This window comes from Microcebus murinus, chromosome X (assembly GCF_040939455.1).
Source record: "Microcebus murinus isolate Inina chromosome X, M.murinus_Inina_mat1.0, whole genome shotgun sequence".
NCBI classification, from domain to species: Eukaryota; Metazoa; Chordata; class Mammalia; order Primates; family Cheirogaleidae; genus Microcebus; species Microcebus murinus.
Genome location: NC_134136.1, coordinates 128,168,113 through 128,191,498, shown reverse-complemented (window position 1 = coordinate 128,191,498; position 23,386 = coordinate 128,168,113). Strand labels below are relative to the sequence as shown.

General features: G+C 39.0%; 1 protein-coding gene across 1 annotated transcript in view; it reads left to right on the top strand.

Annotated features, from left to right (window-relative positions):
* The window catches only part of GABRA3 (gamma-aminobutyric acid type A receptor subunit alpha3), a 415,959-nt gene that overhangs the window by 194,398 nt on the left and 198,175 nt on the right, over positions 1–23,386 (top strand). The window contains exons 4-5 of the mRNA XM_020284959.2: positions 3,362–3,429; positions 20,206–20,426. Of these exons, the coding sequence (XP_020140548.1) occupies positions 3,362–3,429; positions 20,206–20,426 (289 nt within the window). The remainder of the gene's footprint in view (positions 1–3,361; positions 3,430–20,205; positions 20,427–23,386) is intronic.

Here is a 23,386-nt window from a genome sequence, read left to right as displayed (position 1 = left end):
TGTTGACGGAAGACTTTCCTTGGTTACTTTACAGTTAAGATTGCCAGCAATACATCCTACCCATTAACTCTCCAGTCTCACTGTACTCATTGATTTTGTAGACTTTCTTCACTATGTCTCTTCTCCTTTTCTGCAGGCTATTGTAAGTCTGCACGACTATCTTAGAATCTTACAATTACACTTGTGTAGTAAGTTATTCTATGTCTGGAATGTCCTGCTTAGAACACTGGATTCAAATATAATTATGGTCTCTTAAATTAATGAATTTATTTTGTTTTATGTATTTATGGATAGGGAAATTGGAGATTATTATGTCACATAGTAGGTATATAGGCATTTTCTTCTTCAGCCAATGAGCCTGGCAGTGTGTGTGAAGCTTTAGGGGGCATATTCTGGGTTCTGATGTTTTGCCTCTTCTCCTTCAAGTACAGAAATAGCAGCCAGGGAAGGCTGTGCTCTAGATGAGAGCCCAGCTATTTAAAACACAGCTCCAGTTTCAGAGACATGCCATTTGCTGATTAAGCTTGGAAGTAAATTGTGTCTTTTGGTAAATTGATTATAGTGTTGATTATTAAATAGTACTCATAGTCTCTTCTGAAAATGGAATGTTTGTGGATGAGGACAGTGGCCTTGAGTATAGTGAACACATCAGTTCCCGAGTAAGGGCAGACTATATTAATCCTAAGCGATGGTTCTGGAAAGTAGGAAATCAACAAGATCTAAAGTACATTTGGGCCAGAACCCAGGACTGGATGAGCATACCTTAATATGGTACAGATGGAGTAAATATGTTCCCTAACTCTTCATGAGAGAAAAGAAATCGTAACATATAGTGCAGTAACCAGCTCCATTGTACACATACATCAAATCTTGTGTGAGCTTTACTGCTGTTAGCTGTGTTACTAGTTTACTCAACTGGAGTCAGGTATGCTGGGCTGGAGTGGGACTTCTTTGATGCACTGTAATGAGGAAATATTTGGTAGGCTTGAATGGATTTTAGTAGGCTGGAGTAGGCTGCTTTTTTCCTTGGCTTATGCTAGGTTTGAGGTATGTTAGGTATGGGTGGCATAGCTGGGCTGCAATGAGGTAAACAGAGCTGATAGAAGTAGGAAAAGAGAAACTCAATAGTGAAATAACTTCACTTCTTTGGGTGGTCTGTGGTCTGAACGTTTGTGTTTCTCCAAAATTCATAGGTTGAAATTTAATCCTCATTGTGATAGTACTTAATTAAACTAAAAAGCTTCTGCACAGCAAAAGAAATAATCAAATGAACAAACAACCTGCAGAATGGGGTAAAATATTTGCAAACTATGTAACCAACAGGGGACTAACATCCAGAATTTACAAGGAATTCAAACAACTTAATAACAATAAGTGTAATCTCATTAAAAAGTGGGCAAAGGCAATGAGTAGACATTTTTCAAAAGAATACATACAAATGGTCAATAAGCATATGAAAAAAAATGCTCAACATTACTAATGATCAGAGAAATGCAAACTGAAACCGCATTGAGATGTCATCTTACACCACTCAGAATGGCTATTCCTAAAATGTCAAAAAAACAGCAGATATAGATGAAGATGCAGAGAAAAGGGAGCACTTACATATTGTGGTGGGAATGTAAATTAGCACAACCTCTATGGAAAACAATATGGAGATTTCTTTAAAACCTAAAAATAGAGCTATCATTCAATTCACCAATTCTACTACTAAGTATCTACCCAAAAGAAAAGAAATCAGCATATCAAAAAGATACCAGGACTCTTCATAATAGCAAAAATAATGGAATCAACTTAAGTGTCCATCAACAGATAACTGGGAAAAAAAACCAGATGACTGAATAAAGAAAATGTGGATTATATATACAATAGAATACTATTAAGCCATAAAAAACAATGAAATAATGTCTTTTGCAGCAACATGAATGTAACTGGAGGTCATTATATTGAGTGAAATAAGCCAGGCACAAAAAGACAAATACTGCATATTATCACTGATAAGTGGAAGCTAAATAATTCATACACGTGGATGAAGAGTGTGGAATGATAGACATTGGAGATTCAGAAGGATGGGAGGTTGAGAGGGAGTGAGTGACGAGAAATTACTTAATGGGTAAAGTGTACATTATTCAGGTCATGGATACAATAAAGGCCCAGACTTCACCACTACGCAATATATCTGTGTAACAAAATTGTACTTGTACCCTTTAAACTTATACAAAAAAAGGAGAGATGGGGCCTGTAGGAGGTGATTAGGCCATCAGGGCTCTGCCCTCGTGAATAGTATTAGTGCCTTTATAAAAGAGGCTTGAGCAGGTTCTCTAGACCCTTCCACTGTGTGAGGACACAGAAGGCTCCATCTGTGACAAACAGGCCCTAACTGGACACCAGATCTGCTGGCACCCTGATCCTGGGCTTCCTATCCTCTGGAACTGTGAGCAATGAATTTTTGTTGTTTATAAATTATCCAGTCTAAGTTATTTTGCTATAACAGCCTGAATGGACTAAGACAGAATCATTTTCCAATTTGGCACGTATGTGATAAGATTAATCAATTCTTACAAAAAATGTTTAGTGAGCACCATCTGAGTGACAAGCACTTCAGAAGCTCTTGGGTGAGGTGGGAAGGTAGACAGGTAAAGAGATTGTTGCAATAAAGGAAAATGAATGCAGAGAGTGTATCAAATGATATTAGTTATCTCCAAATCTCAGTCACTTAACCCAATGAAAGTTTATTTCTCATTTATGCAAAGTCTATTTTGGGTCTAGGCAACTTTCCAGGGCAGTTGTTCTCCATATGTTAGCTCATCATTCCAGACTTTTTCAATTTTATGGTGGCACCACATCAACATATGTTTCCATGACCACTATGGCGTGGAAAGTCTTGCATTAGACATTAATTGCTCCAGCTATGGAAGGGCACATATTTCTTCCTTCCACAATCAGAACCAGTCACATTGCCCCTGTCTACTTTAAGCAGGCAGGGAAGGGGAAGTACAATCATCCTCTATTCCTAAAAGTGGAAAAGAGTTGGATACTTCAATATTTGTAACCTACCACAGGTAACAGTAAGCCCAGTGTGAGAGCTCAGCTCCTGTGAATGTCAGGGATCTCTAATGGCCCTCTCTAATATTTTATGCTTTGGAATTCTGCTGCCATTCTCAAAGATATCTAAAGAAGTAGACTTTGAACCTGTACCTAGCATGATCTCTCTGAAGAAGTAGTACAGGTGAGAGGTTTCTGAGAAGTTTTCCTATGACTGTGCCAGGTAGCCTGTCATTCGGAATACTGCACTAGACTCTCTGTGAGCTAAGGCAACAGCCTTTCATTACACTCTGCTTTTCTACTTTTTTTTGCTCAGATGCAGTGACTGAAGTGAAGACTGACATCTATGTGACCAGTTTTGGCCCTGTGTCAGATACCGACATGGTAAGTATAGCTCTTTCAAAGGTATAAGAAAATACAACAGATCAAAGAAAATAAATTGGGATTTTTCCACAGCAGAGCCTTGTAGTTATATTCTAAGGAGACATCTTATCTCATATTAATTCCCTCCCTACCCTCACCACCCCATGTTTCCATCTTTGCCCTACTTTCCCCACCTATTCATGTATAAAGCACCAGTAGTGCCCTTCTCTTCCTTCCATGATACATCTTTCAAAACTTGACTTGGCTCATATCCTCAATTAAACGTTCCCTAACCTCTCCCCTCACATATTGCTGGTACCACACACATATTGGTAGGAATAGGTAATGTGAGGAGACCCTTGTGGTGGGGTTTCTCAAACATCTGGTGGTGTCATCCAAGAAGTCTGTTTCTTCCAACTAGGCTCTGTCTACTGGGACTGTGGACTAGCCAGAGTAATACAGTGTGAAGAAAGAGTCTAAATCACTTCTGGAAACTGGTCCTTCTACATATGTGGACAAAAGGAGAGCTTTGATGCAAACTCAAGAAATAAGGCAGAGCATAGCAGAGCTAGAAAGGGGTGACTCATGAGCCATCTTCAAGGACTTCCCCTTCTCCCACCATCATCCCTTACTGTCAAAGCAAAGAATGCCATGGAGAGTTGAATCAGAAGGCTTCAACATAATAGACCACCTGTCAATACCTACTGAGTATCAGACATTTGATTGAGTAATTACCATTTAGAGAAACAAAACAGTTGTTATCTGCTCTGCATGTCAGGCAATTATTAGATGCACAGTAAGTTTTTGTTGAATGACTGATTTGTGTTGTAAATAAAAATCTTACTATTAAATATCAGGGGAAAATGCTCAAAATATTTAATGTCTATGTTCACTATTTAGATTTTTTCTATATGTCTATTTTCAATGGGAGCACTACTTGGCAGGGCACAAGGCTTCTTTCCACCTATTGGGTGAGTACAAATAGTTGTATAGGCATGTGGTAGAGTTTGTCTTATAGGTAATGTAGAGCCATTGAGTGGATTTGAAAATATATGGACAGTGCAAAGTAGACAATGAAAATATATGAGTGCTATTTAAAAATAATTCATCTGGTTGTCTTTGCAGGGTGGACTGCAAGAGGAAAAAGCCTGGAGGCTGAGAGTTGATTTAGACATGTTGAGTTTACATGGCTTTTTAATCAATGGTGAGATCTAGGAGTCAGAGAAGTTCTCAGGAGAGAAAGTCATAAGTACGTGGGTGGTTGGGAGGCAAGGGGAAGGGAGAGGCCTAAACTTCATCTTTCAAGTGTTAAATAAAGAGAAAGGTACAGGAGACTCTCTATGAACTCCTTGAGGGCAAGTATCAAGTATTCATGGCTTCTCTGGCACTTAACAGAACACTTGACACACAGGGAGAGCTCAGTGAGGGCATGTTTGACATATGAGAAATGGAGGAAATGACTATCTCTTAGGGGAAGCAAGAAAGCCTGTGTATCTAGATTTCTCTGTCTCAACCTTTTGACTGGTATTGGCCACAGCTTCATATCCAGGCATGCAGTAAACTTGTTGCCAGGTGGTCATTCAATAGGAGCCCAACTCTGCATTAAAGGGCTCTATAGATCCTTATATTCAGAGAACTCACAGGCCATTGGGAATAACCAGATTCACTAGAGATATGCAGCTCTTCCTTTGTATGTCTGGGAATTAATGATGGATTAGGATTTTTATAAGAAGGTAATTGAAGTGGCTCTTTTAACACATGCATGCACACACATGCATTCACTTGTTAATTCTCACTCATGCACCACCATCCACAAATACATTCAAAAAATGTACATACACACAACAAATAGCTATAGAATATATACAGCCCACAAACTATACAAGGCATTTTATATATACATACATATAAATCTATACCCAGGGATACCACAGAAGCACACACACAGCCCCTGCCCCAACCAGCTCCTCTCTTTGCTCCTTCCCCATTCAAGCAGGCATGTGTGGGTGGGAAGAGGCTCTGGAGACATTTCTAACAATTGTGACTTTCTCTCTCTTTTTAAGTTTCTTGACGGCAGATTCAGGTAACAAACATTTTGGTCTGACAACTGCTTATGAAAATCATGCAAAGTTATCCAAATGTCCAAACACTGTAAAGAAAAAATATTGTGTAAATTACAGAGAAAGTAGTGCAGGGACTTCTTTCCTGGTACAGTGGACTTGAAATTATTTTACCTGTTTCCTCCCTAGTACTGGAAAAAGTGGCCATGTCCACTTCAAGCCCTCCCTTACCAGCAGTCTGAGGTACAGAATGAATGGGAACCTTTGCCTATTTTGAGAGTTTCTTTGCTGTAAATTTCTTCTTATTCCATAGGATATGGTATTTCTATATGCAACATAGAAAGGGGGTCATGTCTATGGGATTCCTAGGAGTCCATGACCAGGAATCTCCTGGGATACTTTTATGTAGCATAGACAGGCAGGACACATAAACAATGCCAATAAGATTATTTCAAGGGCTAAATATATCAGAAAGAGGGATGTTTATTATGATTCCCCAAAATAGAGACTGATAGAGAGGACTTAAAGAGCAGAGAGAGGAGGGGATCACCAAAATACAGGGGCATGGCCTTTGCTGTAGTGCAGTTGTCAAGTACCTTGGCCCCACACCCTGCTAAAGTTGAATAAGAATTGGAGGCTCTTTCTGGGAGCCTGCTTTGGCACACTGAGCAGTACTGGGGAGTTGAAGCCATTCAGGATCTAACACCAAGCCAGAAATGCTTCCCTACGAATAAGTGTCATCTCTGCTCTCTCTAGAAAATCTATTAATTGCCTTTCCCAAGAGGCAGACTTAGGCTTATTATCTGGAAGATTTGATTTAAGTGCCTCACAAAACAACATAATTCATTTGTCAATTTGGAGACAATCATCCTTGGAGAGTATGCAAGGGTTCAATTTGCAAGGAAGGAATTGATTGCATTTCTAGAATGGTCATGTCAAAATCTGATTGCTTTTGGCCAAAGGTCATGGGATACTTATGGAACAAATAATCACTCTGGTTTCCCCAGTGGTTTTGACTGTGTAGAGAATAATGTATAAAAAATAAGCACCCATCACCCAACTTTTTTAAATCTTAAAAGTGTATCATATTTCTTATTATATTAAAAAAAAACCTTTAATGATCCAGCTGAAATCCCCTGTGTACCTTACACTGATCCCATTTCCCTCTCTCCCTCCTTCCTCAAAAATAATTGCAACTATAAATTTGCTTTTTCTTTTTGTAATTTCTGTACATAATTTAGATTTATACCTTAGAATATATATATATATTTTACATACATTCATAAATAGCAAATAGTGGTTTTCATATTCCCAAACTTCTATATAAAATATATCATGGCATGCATACCATTTCACAACTTATTTTTTAATTGTGCATTAAAAGCTTTTCTTTTTGATGTATTTTACTCTAGTTCATTAATTTTAATTACTATAGATGATTACATTGCATGTATATTTACTCATATATTTATCCATTCTCTTGTTAATGTGCATTGGGCTGTTTCTAGTTTTTGCTTTTAAAAAACAATGATATTATGTTCTGACTGTCAGAAAAATGCAAATAAAATCAATTAGGTACCACTTCATAGTCATCAAAGTGTCAAAAATAAAGTGTGACAATACAAAATACTAGCCAAAGTGGAGAGAGATGGACCTCTCATACACTGCTAATGGAATAATAAATTGATACAATCTATCACAAAAATATTTGGCCCTATCTGAAAAAAGTTAGAAATGGGCAGACTCTAGTGAATCACAAATTTTATCTGTAGGTACACACCCTAGAGAAACTCAGACATGCTCACAAGAAGATGTATACCATAATACTCATATTATTGCTTCTGTGTGTGTGTGTGTGTGTGTGTGTGTGTGTGTGTGTGTGTGTGTGTGCATGTGTGTGTGTGTTGGTGGCTCCTAGGTCACTAGCTTGATTCTAGTTCCAAAAAATGCTGGGAGTTTAAGTTTTGACTTTTAATTTGAAAAGGCAGGACTTATGAGAATTTCCACAAGACCCCTTAGAAGGGCCAAAAGACAAGTGATCATAAGCATTAATGAATATGGCAGATTTTCACTACATATTCCATTTCTATTAAATATTAATAGTCTTCTCAGCGGTGTGTGTGTGTGTGTGTGTGTGTGTGTTTGTGTTTAGTTACGAATATATTTAAATTTTTTAACTTCTCTTTTGGCTCATATTTAAGATTGATTGCATGATTTTTCTTCTCTAATCTGTTAATGTGGTTAATTATATTAATAGATTTCCTAATATTAGGTTGTTTTTACATTCTTTAAAATAATCCAACTTGATAATGATGTTTTACTTTTCATATATTTCTTGGTTTGTTTTGGTGTTATTTTATTTATAGTCTTTGTATCTATGTTCATATGTGATCCCAAATTAAACTGCTTCTCACCACCTCCACTGCTACTACTCTAGTCAAGGCCACCATCATTTCCGATTTTCTGGCATGTCCAACTCTAAAAAGCCTCTAACTGATTTTCCTGTTTCTACTCTTATTTCCCTACAATATGTTCTCTAGAGACTACACAGACACACACACACACACACACACACACACACACACACACATACACACACACATCAAAGTAGAGACAATAGAATAATGAAACCTCATGTATCTACCTCTACCCATGACCGTTTCCCTTAAGTTTATCTCTTTTTCTTAATTAAACTTATTAGAAGTTTTCTATATTGTGATAGTTTACAAAGGAACCTGAGTTTTTTTGGTTTGGTTCATCCTCTGTATTATTTCTTTGTATATTCTGTTCCACTGATTTTTGCTATTATCGGAATCATCACTTTCTTTATTTTTTTTATTTCGGCATATAATGGGGGAACAGATTTTAAGGTTTCAATAAATGCCCATTTACCCCCCTCCCCCCAAAAGTCTGAGTCTCCATCATGACCATCCCCCAGATGGTGCACATCTCACTCATTATGTATGTATATACCCACCCCTCTCCCCCCTCCCACCTGCCAAATACCCTATTACTGTAGTACCTATGTGACCACTTAGGTGCTGTTCAGTTAATACCAATTTGCAGGTGAGTATATGTGGTCCTTGCTTTTCCATTCTTGGGAAACTTAACTTAATAGTATGGATTCCAGCTCTAAACGGGAAAATATAAAACGTGCTATGTCACCATTGTTTCTTAGAGCTGAATAGTACTCCATGGTATACATATACCACATTTTATTAATCCATTCTTGGATTGATGGGCACTTGGGCTGTTTCCACAGCCTTGCTATTATGAATTGTGATGCTATAAACATTCCAGTGCAGGTGTCTTTTTTGTAGAGTGTCATTGGATCTTTTGGGTAGATGCCCAGCAATGGGATTGCTGGATCAATTGGTAGAATCACTTGTATTGCTTTAAGATATCTCCATATTGCTTTCCACAGAGGTTGAACTAGTTTGCAGTCCCACCAGCAGTGTAGGAGTGTTCCTCTCTCTCCGCAACCACGCCAGCATTTATTGTTTGGAGATTTTTTGATAAAGGCCATTCTCACTGGGGTTAAGGGATATCTCATTGTGGTTTTGATTTGCATTTCCCTGATGATTATAGATGTAGAGCATTTTTCCATATGTTTGTTGGCCATTCTTCTGTCTTCTTTAGAAAAGTTTCTGTTCAAGTCCTTTGCCCACTTTTTAATGGGGTCATTTGATTTTTTCTTCCTGATTTTCGTGAGTTCTAAGTATATTCTAGTAATCAGTCCCTTATCGGATGCATAGGATGCAAAAATTTTCTCCCATTCTGTAGGTTGTCTGTTTACTTTCATGACTATTACTTTGGCTGTGCAGAAGCTTTGTAGTTTGATCATGTCCCATTTATTTATTTTTATTGCTGCTGTGATTGCCTTTGGGGACTTCTTCATAAACTCCTTGCCCAGGCCGATGTCTAGGAGAGTGTTTCCAACTTTTTCCTCTAGAGTTCTAATAGTTTCATACCTTAGGTTTAAGTCTGTTATCGAGCGTGAGTTGGTTTTTGTGAGAGGTGAAAGGTGTGGAACCTGCTTTAGCCTCCTACAGGTGGCTATCCAGTTTTCCCAGCACCATTTATTGAAGAGGGATTCTTTTCCCCAGCGTATGTTTTTGTCTGCTTTGTCAAAGATTAGATGGCTGTATGAGGATGGTTTTATATCAGGATTCTCACATCTGTTCCACTGGTCAATATTCCTATTTTTGTGTCAATACCATATTGATTTAATTATTACAGCTTTGTAGTATAGTTTGATATCTGGCATATTAATGCCTCCCATTTTGTTTTTGTTGCCTAAAATTGCTCTTGATATTCGGGGTCTTCTTTGGTTCCATACGAAGTGTAAAATTATATTTTCTATATCTGTGAAGAATTCTGATGGGATTTTAATAGGTATTGCATTGAATCTGTAGATCAGTTTGGGTAGTATAGACATTTTGATGATATTGAGTCTGCCGATCCACGAGCATGGTATGGATTTCCATCTGTTTACATCCTCTGCTATTTCCTTCCTCAGTGTTTCATAGTTCTCCCTGTAGAGGTCTTTTACGTCCTTGGTTAAGTATACTCCTAGGTACTTTAATTTCTTTGTTGCTATTGTGAAGGGAATTGAGTCTTTGATTTGGTTCTCAATTAGATAGTTGTTGGCGTATATGAATGCCTCTGATTTCTGTGTATTGATTTTGTATCCTGAGACTTTACTAAATTCATTGATCAGTTCCAGGAGTTTCTTGGTTGAATCTTTGGGGTTTTCTAGATACAATATCATATCTTCAGCAAACAGTGAAAGTTTGATCTCCTCTGCCCCTATTTGGATACCTTTAATTCCATTTTCCTGTCTGATTGCTGTAGCCAAGTTTTCCAGCACTATGTTGAACAGAAGTGGAGATAGTGGGCAGCCTTGTCTGGTTCCAGTTCTAAGTGGGAATGATTTCCGTTTTCCCATTCAGTATGATGTTGGCTATGGGTCTGTCATATATGACTTGTATCATTTTTAGGTATGTCCCTTCTATGCCTATTTTCTTAAGTGTTCGTATCATGATAGGGGGTTGAATTTTGTCAAAAGCTTTCTCTGCATCTATTGAAAGAATCATGTGGTGTTTGTTTTTGCTTCTGTTTATGTGGTGAATTGCATTTATAGATTTACGTATGTGGAACTATCCCTGCATCCCTGGGATGAAGCCCACTTGGTCGTGGTGGATTATTTTTTTGATAAGTGTCTGGATTTGGTTAGCTAAGATTTTGTTGAAAATTTTTGCATCTATATTCATTAGGGATATTGGTCTGTAGTTTTCTTTTTTGTTGCCTCCTTTCCTGGTTTTGGTATCGGAGTAATATTCGCTTCATAAAAGGTGTCGGGGAGGTTTCCGTTCTTCTCGATGTTGTGGAATAGTTTCTGTAAGATAGGTACTAATTTTTCTTTGTAAGTGTGGTAAAATTCGAGTGTGAAGCCATCTGGACCGGGACTTTTCTTTTTAGGGAGATTTTTTATTGCTGTTTCTATTTCAGCTGTTGTGATTGGTCTGTTCAGGGAATGTATTTCTTCCTGGTTGAATCTAGGGAGGCTGTGTGTTTCTAGAAATTTGTCCATTTCCTCCACATTTTCCAGTTTGTGTGCATAAAGATTTTTGTAGTATTCATAAATTGTATCTTGTATCTCTTTGGGATCAGTTGTGATATCTCCTTTTTTATTCCTGATGGAGCTTATTAGAGATTTCTCTTTTCTGCTTTTCGTTAGCTTCGCCAATGGTGTTTCGATTTTGTTTATTTTTTCAAATAACCAACTTTTTGTTTTATTAATCTCCTGAATAGCTTCACTGTTTTCAATTTCGTTTAGTTCTGATTTGATCTTGTTGATTTCACTTCTTCTGCTGGGTTTGGGGTTGGTCTGTTCTTCTCTTTCCAGCTCTTTGAGTGGTTTCATTAGATTATCTATTTGTGATCTTCTTGTCTTTTGTTTATAGACATTTATGGAGATAAACTTTCCTCTCAGAACTGCTTTAGCTGTGTCCCGGTGGATTTGATAACTTGTCTCTCCATTGTCATTTTCTTCATAGAATTTTTTTCTTTCCGTCTTGATTTCTTCATTTATGAAGTAATCATTTAGTAGGAGGTTGTTTAATTTCCACGTTTTTGTGTAGAAATGTGAGTTTCTGTTAGTGTTGATTTCTAGTTTCATTCCACTGTGATCTGAGAAGGTACATGGTATGATTTCTATTTTTTTAAATTTCTTGAGATTTACTTTGTGACCTAGAATATGGTCAATCTTAGAGAATGTCCCATGAGCTGATGAGAAGAACGTATATTCAGTGGATTTTGGGTAGAATGTTCTGTAAATGTCAGTCAGACCCAGTTGTTCTACAGTTTTGTTTAAGTCCATTATTTCTTTATTAATTTTCTGTTTGGAGGATCTGCCTCGTGCCATCAGTGGGGTATGGAAATCTCCGGCGATTATGTAGTTGCTATTAATCCATTTGCTTAGATCCAGTAAGGTTTGCTTTATGAATCTGGGTGCACCTAAGTTGGGTGCATATATATTTAAAATTGTTATCTCTTCTTGTAGAACTGTTACCTTCACCATTATATAATGACCCTCTTTGTCTTTCACTACTTTTGTTGCTTTAAAAACTAAATCGTCTGAAATTAGAACTGCCACACCAGCCTTCTTTTGGCTTCTATTTGCCTGGAATATTGATCTCCACCCTTTTATTTTTAGTCTATATGCATCCTTGCAGATTAGATGTGTTTCCTGAAGACAGCATATACTTGACCTATATTTTCTTATCCATTCAGCCAGCCTATGTCTCTTGAGTGGAGAGTTTAAGCCATTCACATTTATGGAGAGAAATGATAGGTAAGGTAGATTACTGTTCATTCTGTTGGGTTGGATGTTGTTGCTATCATTTCTGTCTTGAGCCATTGTAATATCAGGCCTTTAATATCTTTGGGTTTTGGTTTTTTATATTCATTGGATATTATTATGATGTTCCGTGCGTAACGCTCTTTTAAGTACTTCTTGTAGGGCTGGTCTTGTCTTGGTGAATTCTCTGAGCCTTTGCTTGTCTGAGAATGTTTTTATTTCTCCTTAATATATGAAGCTTAGTTTTGCAGGGAATAATATTCTAGGCTGGGCATTGTTTTGTTTCAAAAGAGTGAGAATGGAGCCCCAGTCTCTCCTTGCTTGTAAAGTCTCATTAGAGAAGTCTGATGTTATTCGAATTGGCTTTCCCTTGTATGTTACTTGCTTCTTTTGTCTTACAGCTCTTAGAAGGGCCTCTTTAGTTGATACTTTGTTCAGTCTGATGACTGCATGTCGTGACGTCTTCCTGTTTGCATTGAATCTCCCAGGGGTCCTGTGAGCTTCTTGAACTTGTATATCAAGATTTTGAGCAAGGCCTGGGAAATTTTCCTCTATTATATCTTCAAACAGCTTGTCCAACCCTTGAGTGTTGTCTTCTTCCCCTTCTGGTAACCCTATGACCCTCACATTAGGTTTCTTCACATAATCCCACAGCTCTTGTGGGCTTTGCTCTTTTCTCTTGTTTCTCTGCTCTATTTCTGTGACTGATTTATTTAATTGGAGGGTGTTATCTTTAAGCTCTGAGATTCTTTCTTCTGTTTGATCTACCCTGTTCTTGAGACTTTCCACTGTATTTTGTATTTCCTTGAATTGATTCTTCATTTCCAGGAGTTCGGTTACACTTTTCTTCATTGTGTCTATTTCTTTTTCCATATCCTGGAGGCTTTTTGTGGTTTCTTTGTGTTGGTTGTTGAGTTGTTGTTTCAGCTCGGTGAGTGTTCTTATGATCCACATACGAAATCCTCTTCTGTCATATTGGCTGCCTGATTTTGGTTGGTGTCCATTTCTAGTGGGATGGTGCTCCCCTTTAGGGGTATGTTTTCCGTTTGGTTCTTCATATTTCCTGAGTTCTTTCCCTGATTACTTCCCATGTCGATCTTTTGTTTTATCTTTCCTTTAGGTTATTGTTTGGGTATTCACACACGTTGGTTAGTTTCTGAGGCGTTAGCTGGTGTCTGTGGGTGAGATTGGACCACTCCCTTTATATTTAGTCGGTAGGTGCCGTGGAAAGACTGTGCAAGATGCTGTCCCTGTCAGTAGGTGGCGTTTGCTTGGAACAACAGGCTATGCTGTTGATTTTGTGTCCTGTTATCAGCTCTTGTTTTGGGCGGAGCTGGGTTGGGTAAGCCTGCCCTCAGTCACCACCAATGCCATTAGCAGGGGTCAAAGTTCTGTTCTCTGCTTCCAGGGAAAGCTTTCAGGGCGGGGCTGGAATGGTCCCGCTCAGCCAGAAAGTCTGGGTGTAGGGGTGGGGCTGTCTGAGACCCGCAGTCTGGAGCGGGCCTTGCTTCTTTCCACCCTCCCCAACTCCTCTGCCAGCAGGCCAGACCACGAGCCACCAGGCCTCTCCAGAGTTGATGCCTGCGGGGAGGTTCCCTGCACAGGAACTCCACCTGGGTTGGTCGCATGGCCTCCTCCTGGGAGGAGGGTTGCCCTCTAGGACGCCGATCCGCCCCTGGAGGCACACACACCTCAGTAGGCTGTTCACGTATAACCCTTCTGTGCCTCGGGCAATGCTAGGCCTCGGTGCAGGGGATCTTGTCTGCAGGTCTGACCTCTGGGTCCCAGAGTTCAAACTGTATCCCCACCAGGGAGAGGATTTCCAGTCCCTATTCACCCACAGGGAGCCCAAGCTGGGTCTATGTCTCTCAGCCTCTGAGTTGGCACCGTTCTCCTGGGAACACCGTGCCAGCAGCACCTGGGAGAGCTGGCAGGTAGGGAGCTCACAGTCTGAGTTCCCCTTAGTCAGCTATAGGGTCCCAATAGGGAAGGTCCCATTCCCTGGAGGTGCCTCTGGCTGGTGGCTGTATTGTCTCTATGGGCAGCCGCGGGTACGGGCAGCGGAGTGTAGGAGGAGGCAATATGGCGTCTGCCACGCGGCTCGGGTCTGTGAACCCGGAGGTGCCTGGAGGAATTTGGGAACCTGGTGCCACGTCTGCTACAGGCTCACTGCTGGCTGGCGGCGGCCATCTCTGGGCCGGTGTCAGCAGGTCTCTCCACCTGTTGGGGTGCCCACCAGCAGTCCCAAATGCAGGGGAGGGGAAGCAGAAAATCCACCTACCCTTGCTGCTGGTCTCCGGGCTGCTCCGGCGTTCCCAGCCTCCAGTTCTCCTCCGCAGCCTCCTCCCGTGGAGTCTCCCGGGGTCTCAGGTACCCCTCCTTCTGGCCCTTGTCTGCTGTATGCTCGTCTTCTTGCTTGTTTCCTCTAATTTCTGCTAGAATCTGTCTTTTCTGCAGAGACACTCTGTCTGGCAGTGTTTCTCATCCTCCATCTTTCCCTTCTCTGAATCATCCCTTTCTTTACTTTCCTTGGGATATTCTGTGGTCCTTCTAATTTCTTAAGGTAGATTAGCTTATTGGTTTTCATTTTTTCTTTTCTTTTCTTTTCTTTTCTTTTCTTTTCTTTTCTTTTCTTTTGTTTCTTTTCTTTTCTTTCTTTTTTTTTTTTTTTTGAGACAGAGTCTCACTCTGTCACCCCTGCTAGAGTGCAGTGGTATCATCATAACTCACTGCAAGCAGGAACTCCTGGGCTCAAGTGATCCTCTTGCCTCAGCCTCCCAAGTAGCTGGAACTACAGGTGGCACCACCACACCTGGCTAATTTTTCCATTTTTTTTTTATAGAGACAGGGTCTTGCTCTTGCTCAGCCTGGACTCAAACTCCAGAGCTCAAACAAACCTCCCACCTCAGCCTGCCAGAGTGCTAGAATTATGGGTGTGAGCCACTGTGCCCAGTTTTCCTTTTCTTAAGACTACCTTAAAGACTTCTTTATGGCTATTTCTCTCCAAGTACCACTTTAGGAGCCCAAAAGAAGATTTCATAACATTTTCACTATTGTTCAGTTTTAAGTATTTTCTAATATCATTTATGATTATTTAAAAAATTTCATAATGTTTTTCAATTTCCAAATGTAAAACTTTATGTTACTAATTCCTAATTGAATGCCTCATATTGAAAGAAAATGGTCCATAGGATATGAAATATTTTTGTTTCTCTTGAGATTTGCCCTATGGCTTAGCATATACTCAATTTTTTGGATAAATGCTCTATTTATGATTTACTAGGTGTTAAGTGAATAAGACCATGAATGTTTGTTAGCTCATGCTTGTCCATTGGGTTATTCTAATTTTTTAATCATATTATTGTTGGTCTGATTGGTCTTTCACTCATTGAGAATCTTTGAGTTTCTTGATTTCTCCTTGTAATTCAATTTTCCCCTTATGTATTTTGAGTCCACACTATTGGTACATACAAAGTTAGAGTTGTTATGTTTTCCGCTTAAGAGCCTTAATTTTTTAGTGTAATATTTTATCCCAAAGAAAAATGTTTGTCTTATAATCCATTCTGTCTATATTTTATATGGATTCACCCCCAAAAAAGGATATTCCCATAACATATTTTCCATCACTTTACTTTTAAACTGTGTACGTGTTTATATGTTGTTAGGTATGCCTCATGTATATACATAGCATATAGATACATTGCTTATTTATCCATTGGTTATATTTAGTTTATTTATACTATCTTATCGTATGTATTGTTTTCCCCATGTTTTTCTATGCTTTATTTTCTTCTTTGCCTTCTATAAGACTGAAGCATTTTCTATGTTCCCATTTGTTTTTACCTATTGTTTTATAAGTTTTACTTTCTCTTTCAATTATATTCTTGAGTAATTACCTTAAATGTTAATAAACATACTTGGCCTAAAATCTAATGATACTCAATATCTCTACTCTCCTCCCCAATAATATAAGAATGTATTAACCCACATGTTTCTACTCCTTCCTCCCATTTAGGTTATTTTAATTATTTGTTCTACCCTGTTTTTATAGGCCTTACTATTATTTGTAAATACCCATTAATTGTTTAGTTTACCCTTAAGTTTGTCAGTACTTATGCTCACTGTTCCTTCTTGCATCCTCCTACTGGCTTCATTTTCAACTACATGAAGAACTTCTTTTAGTAGTTCTTTTCATGAGGATTCATTCAATCATTGATTCAAAAATGCTTGTAGAACATAAACTATATACTAGGTAGAGTTTTAAGTGCAAGGATATAGCAGTGAACAGAACAAAGTCCCTCCTATCTTGGACCACCCAGGCTGTTGGAGTGGAAGAAATAGTAAACAAAGACATATTTTTTTCAGTGCTATGAAGAAGAAAAATAACTCATAGTAAGGGGAAGGGGGATTACTATTTTTGAGAGGATGGTCAAGAAATGCCTCTCTGATATGGTGATTTTTGAATGAGACCTGAGGTTTTAAGTGACCCAGCCATGAGAAAATCTGGGGTAAGGGTGAAGATGTTTTCATGGTAAATTCTCTGCCTCACTTTATTTGTCTAAACACACTACATAATATATCCATGTAAAAAATATTGCATTTGTACCCCTGAATTTATACAAATGAAAAACTATCTTTATTTTTACTTCACTTTGATAATCTAGTTGGCTATAGAATTCTGGGTTGACAGGTATTTTTCAGTCAACATTTTCAAGATGTATTTTAATTACCTTTTGGCTTCTATTGTTGCTTTTAAGAAGTCTGCTATAAGTCAAATGGTCATGTTATTGTAGATAATATGTCCTTTCTGTTCTGCTATTTTTATGATCTCCACTTTGGTGTTCTTTAAATCTATTATGTGCTGGCTGGGATCTATTTTAATTTAGTGAGTTTGCAAATCTTTATGGTTTTTAAAGCTAAGGATGCATATATTTCAACAATTCTGGGAAACTTTATCCATTATTACTTTGAATGTTGTTTCTCCCCCATTTTCTCTATTATCTCACATTTAAAATGATAATAGACACATGCTGAACCTTTTCCTTTTATCCTCCATGGTAGTATGCCTGTCTTTCATGTTTTCCATCATTCATCTGTCTGAAATGTAAACCAAACAATTTTTCCTCAGGTGTATTTTCCAGTTCACTAATCTCTATTTAGCGATAACTAATCTGCTATGTATCTCATTGATTGAGTTTTTATTTTCAATGACTATTTTTTCTTTTACTAAAGGTCAATTTCAAATAGAGCCCTTTCAAATATGCTTTTTCTTGCTCCTCTTCCTCCATAATCTTCATATTAATTGTAGTTCTTTCATAATCTCTGTTTTATAATTCTGTTATATGAAGTCCTTGGAGAAGCTCTAATTGAATTATATATTGTATTAGGTGACTCTTGCTCATGTCCATTTCTTTAGGTATTTTGTTGTGGTGGATAGTGAGCTTATTTTCAGTAAGCACTTATTCATAGTTATGTCCCTCAAGAGTTCTCTTATGCTTACTTTTGTAAGTCAGTCTAGTGGTATACCTAGCCTAAGGCCAATTTTTATGTTAAATTCTCAGCTTGTAGGTTCCTGATCAGGCAGATAGTGTACATTTGAACATCATTCTTGCATAATATTAGGATTGAGGTTGCTAAATCTCAGTCGAAATGCTTTCCCCTCAAAACTTCCTCCTTCCTTTTTGAATATTTGTGCTGTGGTCTGGCTTTGTCAATTCATTTTATGTAGTTCATCCCTTTTCTGAGGCTGGATCCCTTCAGGATCTTGACTTTATGTGGGAGTCTAATTCCAGCTTTTCATCTGCCACAGTCCTAGTTTACGCTTGTTGTCATGGTTATTGATATAGCCTCCTCTCTCTCTCTCTCTCTCTCTCTCTCTCTCTCTCTCTCTAAAATGTTCCAGTTTAGACAATAAATTATATTATCTTTAAATCCTTAGGCAAGAATACACTTGGTATACTGAAGCAAGAGAGTTCAGACTGGCTAGTTTGTGGAGGGAAGGGTATTTGGAGAAGAGCTCAGAGAGTAAGGCAGGGGACAGCTTGCATCAGGGAAAGTTCATTCCAGGTTTGATTTGAAGCCACTAAGGGATTTTAAACCAAAGGATCTGCAGCAACTTCTGGATGCTGCGTCTTCATGTTACCTTGCTATCTTGCTACCTTGAAGTGTCCCCTGTGCCATTCGTAGTTAAGTGGTCAGTCAAGAATCTGGGCAGAGTTTATATTCACATTTTGGGACTCACCTTCTTACTTCCAAGACTTCCTCATGAATTTTCAGATCATCTTCAGTCTTGAGTTTTTCCTCTGATACATTAAACTAATAAGTTTTCAGATTTCTGCTACCTGAGTTGTAATGGAGTGAGGAATTCCTTCAGTCTAAATGTCAGCAAACTCACAACCATCACCCAGCACAGTTCTTTCATTTAGCGGACTACTACCCTATTATTTCTATCTGCTTTTTAAAAAATTGGGCCCCAGAGTGTGTCCCATTTGTGTGTAGTATAGTGGTCAACCAGGATTTGGGGTGGAGTATATACCCAGATTTGGGGGCCCATCCCTTCTGTGACTGTCTTACTTTCAGGAGCCACACTCCTAATATTCAAGATTCTCTGCCACCTTGAGCCAGTGAGGCTGTTATATATGTCATAGGAATTCTAGGTTTGGGGAGCATCTTCAGGAAAGAAAAAACACAAACTGACAATTCTAATCCATTGTTGCTGCCATTTTTAAGGGTTTCTGTCTGCTTTCAGTCTCTCCGCAATGCTTTTGAGTAATATAAGTACACACACACACACAGATATATATATATATATATATATATATATATATATAATTGTTCAGATTTTATAATTAATAGCTACAGGAAGATACACTCAAATAATCAAACAATTTATTCTGTCACCAAAAGCAGGAACATTTATTGTTATTTTAATTTGTATTTAGATTAATAAACATTTTGAAATTTCTCTTCATGTTTATTAGCAATTTTTATCCATTTCATGAATTTGCTGTTCATTTACCCAATTTTTCTATTTGTGATTGTTTTTATCCTATTTATTTATAATATTTAATTATTTATTAAAGATAATAAACTATTCACCCATCAGACATATTATTTTGAGGCTCAGATGAAATGTGTGTTAAAATAATAAGGTTCTGTTTTTGAAGCTCATAATATTGTATTATGGTAATTGTTATATTGGCCTTTGATGTTCATATGGAATCATTCAACAGGAGAGATCAGGTAAGGAGTTTGTTCTTGTAAAGATGTCACTGCAGGCCACGTGTGGTGGCTCATACCTGTAATCCTAGCACTATGGGAGGTCGAGGCAGGAGAATTGCTTAAGATCAGAAGTTCGAGACCAGCCTGAGCAAAAATGAGACCCTGTCTCTACTAAAATTAGAGACGTGGTGGCATGCATCTGTAGTCCCAGCTACTCCGGAGGCTGAGGCAGGAGCCCAGGTGTTTGAGGTTGCCGTGAGCTAGGCTGATGCTATGGCATTCTAGCACGGGCAACAGAGTGAGACTCTGTCTAAAAAAAAACAAAAAACAAAACAGAAAAACAAAAAACATCACTGCATTGAGAAGGGGGCTCTTGTCTTTTTGTAAAGCAAAGTGTTGTGGTTAGCTTGTTTGATGTGTGGGTCAGTGTTGGCAGTGACCTTCCTAAACAAAGCCTTGTCCATATTTACTGATCACCATGGCATTGTTTCTTAATCATAATCATTTGCCTTTCTTACCAGCAACTACTGTTAATAGTAGTTGTTTCTTCTCTTCATCAGAGGAAAAATTTCAAGGTAATTAATAGTTGCTGAAGGTAATATGGACACTCACCAGAACTTACTGAAACATTGTTCTCTCTCTTTTTGTCCCTAGGAGTACACTATTGATGTATTTTTTCGACAGACATGGCATGATGAAAGACTGAAATTTGATGGACCCATGAAGATCCTTCCACTGAACAATCTCCTGGCTAGTAAGATTTGGACTCCTGATACCTTCTTCCACAATGGCAAGAAATCGGTGGCTCATAACATGACGACACCCAACAAGCTGCTCAGACTGGTGGACAACGGGACCCTCCTCTACACAATGAGGTCAGAGAGTGATGGCCCCTGCTCAAAGTATATTGGCAGTAGGACTGGGGTTGAAAGCAGCATGTTTTACTTTACTAAAAATTCTGTCAAGTTTATAGATCAGAAATACACATATATGTGTATACTTCCTAATATATTTGCATGTATACATACTCACAGATATACATATTTTAGATACCCATATATAGAGAGTTACACATATGAATATTGTGAGACATATGTTCATTATATATTAATGTACGCATTCAACAACATGTGTGGACTGACACAGAGGGATATACATACTCAAGGACACTTATATACACAGACTCACAAAAACATATAAACCAGCATGAACACTATGGTAGTCACAATAGATTAAGTTTAACTACAGCAACAAAACACCCTACAATGTAGAGTTCAAATGTGATAGTGATGAGTATTTTCTGAAACAGTGTTTTATATATATAAATTCAAAATTACAGTAACATTTATTTTATGCCACATTGCCTGGGGTGCTGAGGAGTTTGATATAAGTGAAATTTCCAAATAACTTAAGATGATACCTTTTAAACACTATATATATATGATGGCATTGAAATCTTCATTAAATATAAAATATGTATCATACTTTTTCTACTTCCCAATGCATAAAAACATCATCATTTTATTTATTTCATGACTCAATATTGTTATTCTCATTAGAGTTATTAAGTATTGAATTGTGCTCTCAAAAAGAATAACTTTTAAAGCATTTGCAGTGCAATAAGAATCTTTGGCCCAACACTAAAACACTTTCTTGGTTTTTTTGTTTGCTTTTATGCTTTTGATTGTTCCTCTGCTGTCAGTTATTACATCCTAAAGCTTCTTCCTACATTAATGAATGTTGATATTGTGTAACTGAGCAAAACCTTTATTGAAAGAATAGGTGCAATCCTTCAGTACAGGTTCTATGACAATTTGAAATTTGTGTATTTGTTATTTTGCACATGAAACTCAGATAATGCAAGCCTGGTAAGAATAGATGAAGTGTGTTTGTCTGTATACTAGTCGCTCATTATTTCCAATTTGCTATTTATTGGGGTTTTTTTCCTACAAGAATTTGAAAGACAGGAAAGGGGCTAAGGAAAAAAGGATAACAAATAAATACTTAAAAAAGAGAAAAGTTAGATGAGACAGAAGGAGATGAGAGACTAGAGGAGAAATGAGTATAAAATAGAGGATAAAACAATGAAAATAGATAGAAATGAGGAGAAGAAGAAGGTGGAGAGGGGAGAAGATAGATCATATATGTATGTGTATATATTACATATATATACCTCCATTACATATACATATGTAAATCAAATTATATATATGTATATATATATTTGTGTATGTATATATATGTATGTCAGGTAGATAAGGGTGGAAAAAAGAGAAAGAATATGAGAAGAGAGGAAAAAAGAAAAAGTTGAGAAGATAATGGAGAAGATAGAATAAAATAAAGAGGCTAGGTATTAATATATCCTAAAGATACAGGCAAACTTGGTGAAGAGGATGTAGTAGATGGGAAGAAAGAAGAGAAGTCATAGATAAACACGGTAAGGGACACTAGAGGAGATGAACAAGAGGGAGAGAAATTGTGGATGGAAAAAAGACAAGTTTTTATTCATTCACCAAATGTGTTTTCACTTCCTAATATATACATGGCACTAAACTAAATTCTGGGTATGTAAACAATAATGAAACATTGGGGGGGGGCGATCAAGATGGCAGGTGAGAAACACCGCCAGACAAAGTGTCTCTGCAGAAAAGAAAGATTCTAGCAGAAATTAGAAAAAAAAAAAGCAGGAAGACGAGCATACAGCGGACAAGGGTCAGAAGGAGGGGTACCTGAGACTCCGGGAGACTCCACGGGAGTAGGTTGCAGAGGAGAACAGGAAGTTGAGAGTGGCAGAGCAGCCCAGAGACCAGCAGGAAGGGTAGGTGGATTTGCCATTTCCCCTCCCCTGCATTTAGGACTGCTGGTGGGCTCCCCAGCGGGGGGAGAGACCTGCGGACACCAGCCCAGAGACGGCCACCGCCAGCTAGCGGTGAGCCTGTAGCGGACGCGGCACCAGGTTCCCAAATCCCTGGGGGCACCTCCGTGTGCACAGACCCAAGCCACGTGGCAGGCGCCATATTGCCTCCTTCTCCCCTCCGCCCACCCTACCCGCGGCTGCCCAGAGACAATATAGCCACCAGCTGGAGGCACCTCCAGGGAATGGGACCTTCCCTTTGGGACCCTACAGCTGACTAAGGGGAACTCAGACTGTGACCTCCCTACCCGCCAGCCCTCTCAGGTGCTGCTGGCACGGTGTTCCCAGGAGAACAGGGCAGACCCTGAGGCTGAGAGACATAGACCCAGCTTGGGCTCCCTGTGGCTGAATTGGGACCAGCACTCCTCTCCCTGGTGGGGATAGAGTTTGAACTCTGGGACCCAGAAGTCAGACCTGCAGACCAGATCCTGTGCACTGAGGTCTCGCATTACCCAGGACACAGAAGGGATATATGTGAACAGCCTACTGAGGTGTGTGTGACTTCAGGAGCAGATCAGCGTCCTAGAGGGCACACCTCCTCCCAAAATAAGGCCGTACACCCAGCCTAGGTGGCGTTCCTGCACAGGGAACCTCCCCACCAGCATCACAGTCCCGGGAGGCCTGGTGGCATCTGGTCTGGCCAGCTGGCAGAGGCCCATAAGTACCTGCGGAGTTGGGGAGGGTGGAAAGAAACGAGGCCCGCTCCAGACTGCAGGTCTCAGACAAGCCCACCCCCACACGCAGACTTTCTGGTTGAGCAGGGCCATTCCAGCCCCTCCCTGACAGCTTTTTCTGGAAGCTGAGAACAGAACTTTGACCCCTGCTAACCACATTGGTGGTGCCTGAGGGAAGGCTGACACAACCCAGCTTCGCCCAGATATCTCCTAGAGCAGCCCTCACTGAGGGGGAGAAAAGGACACA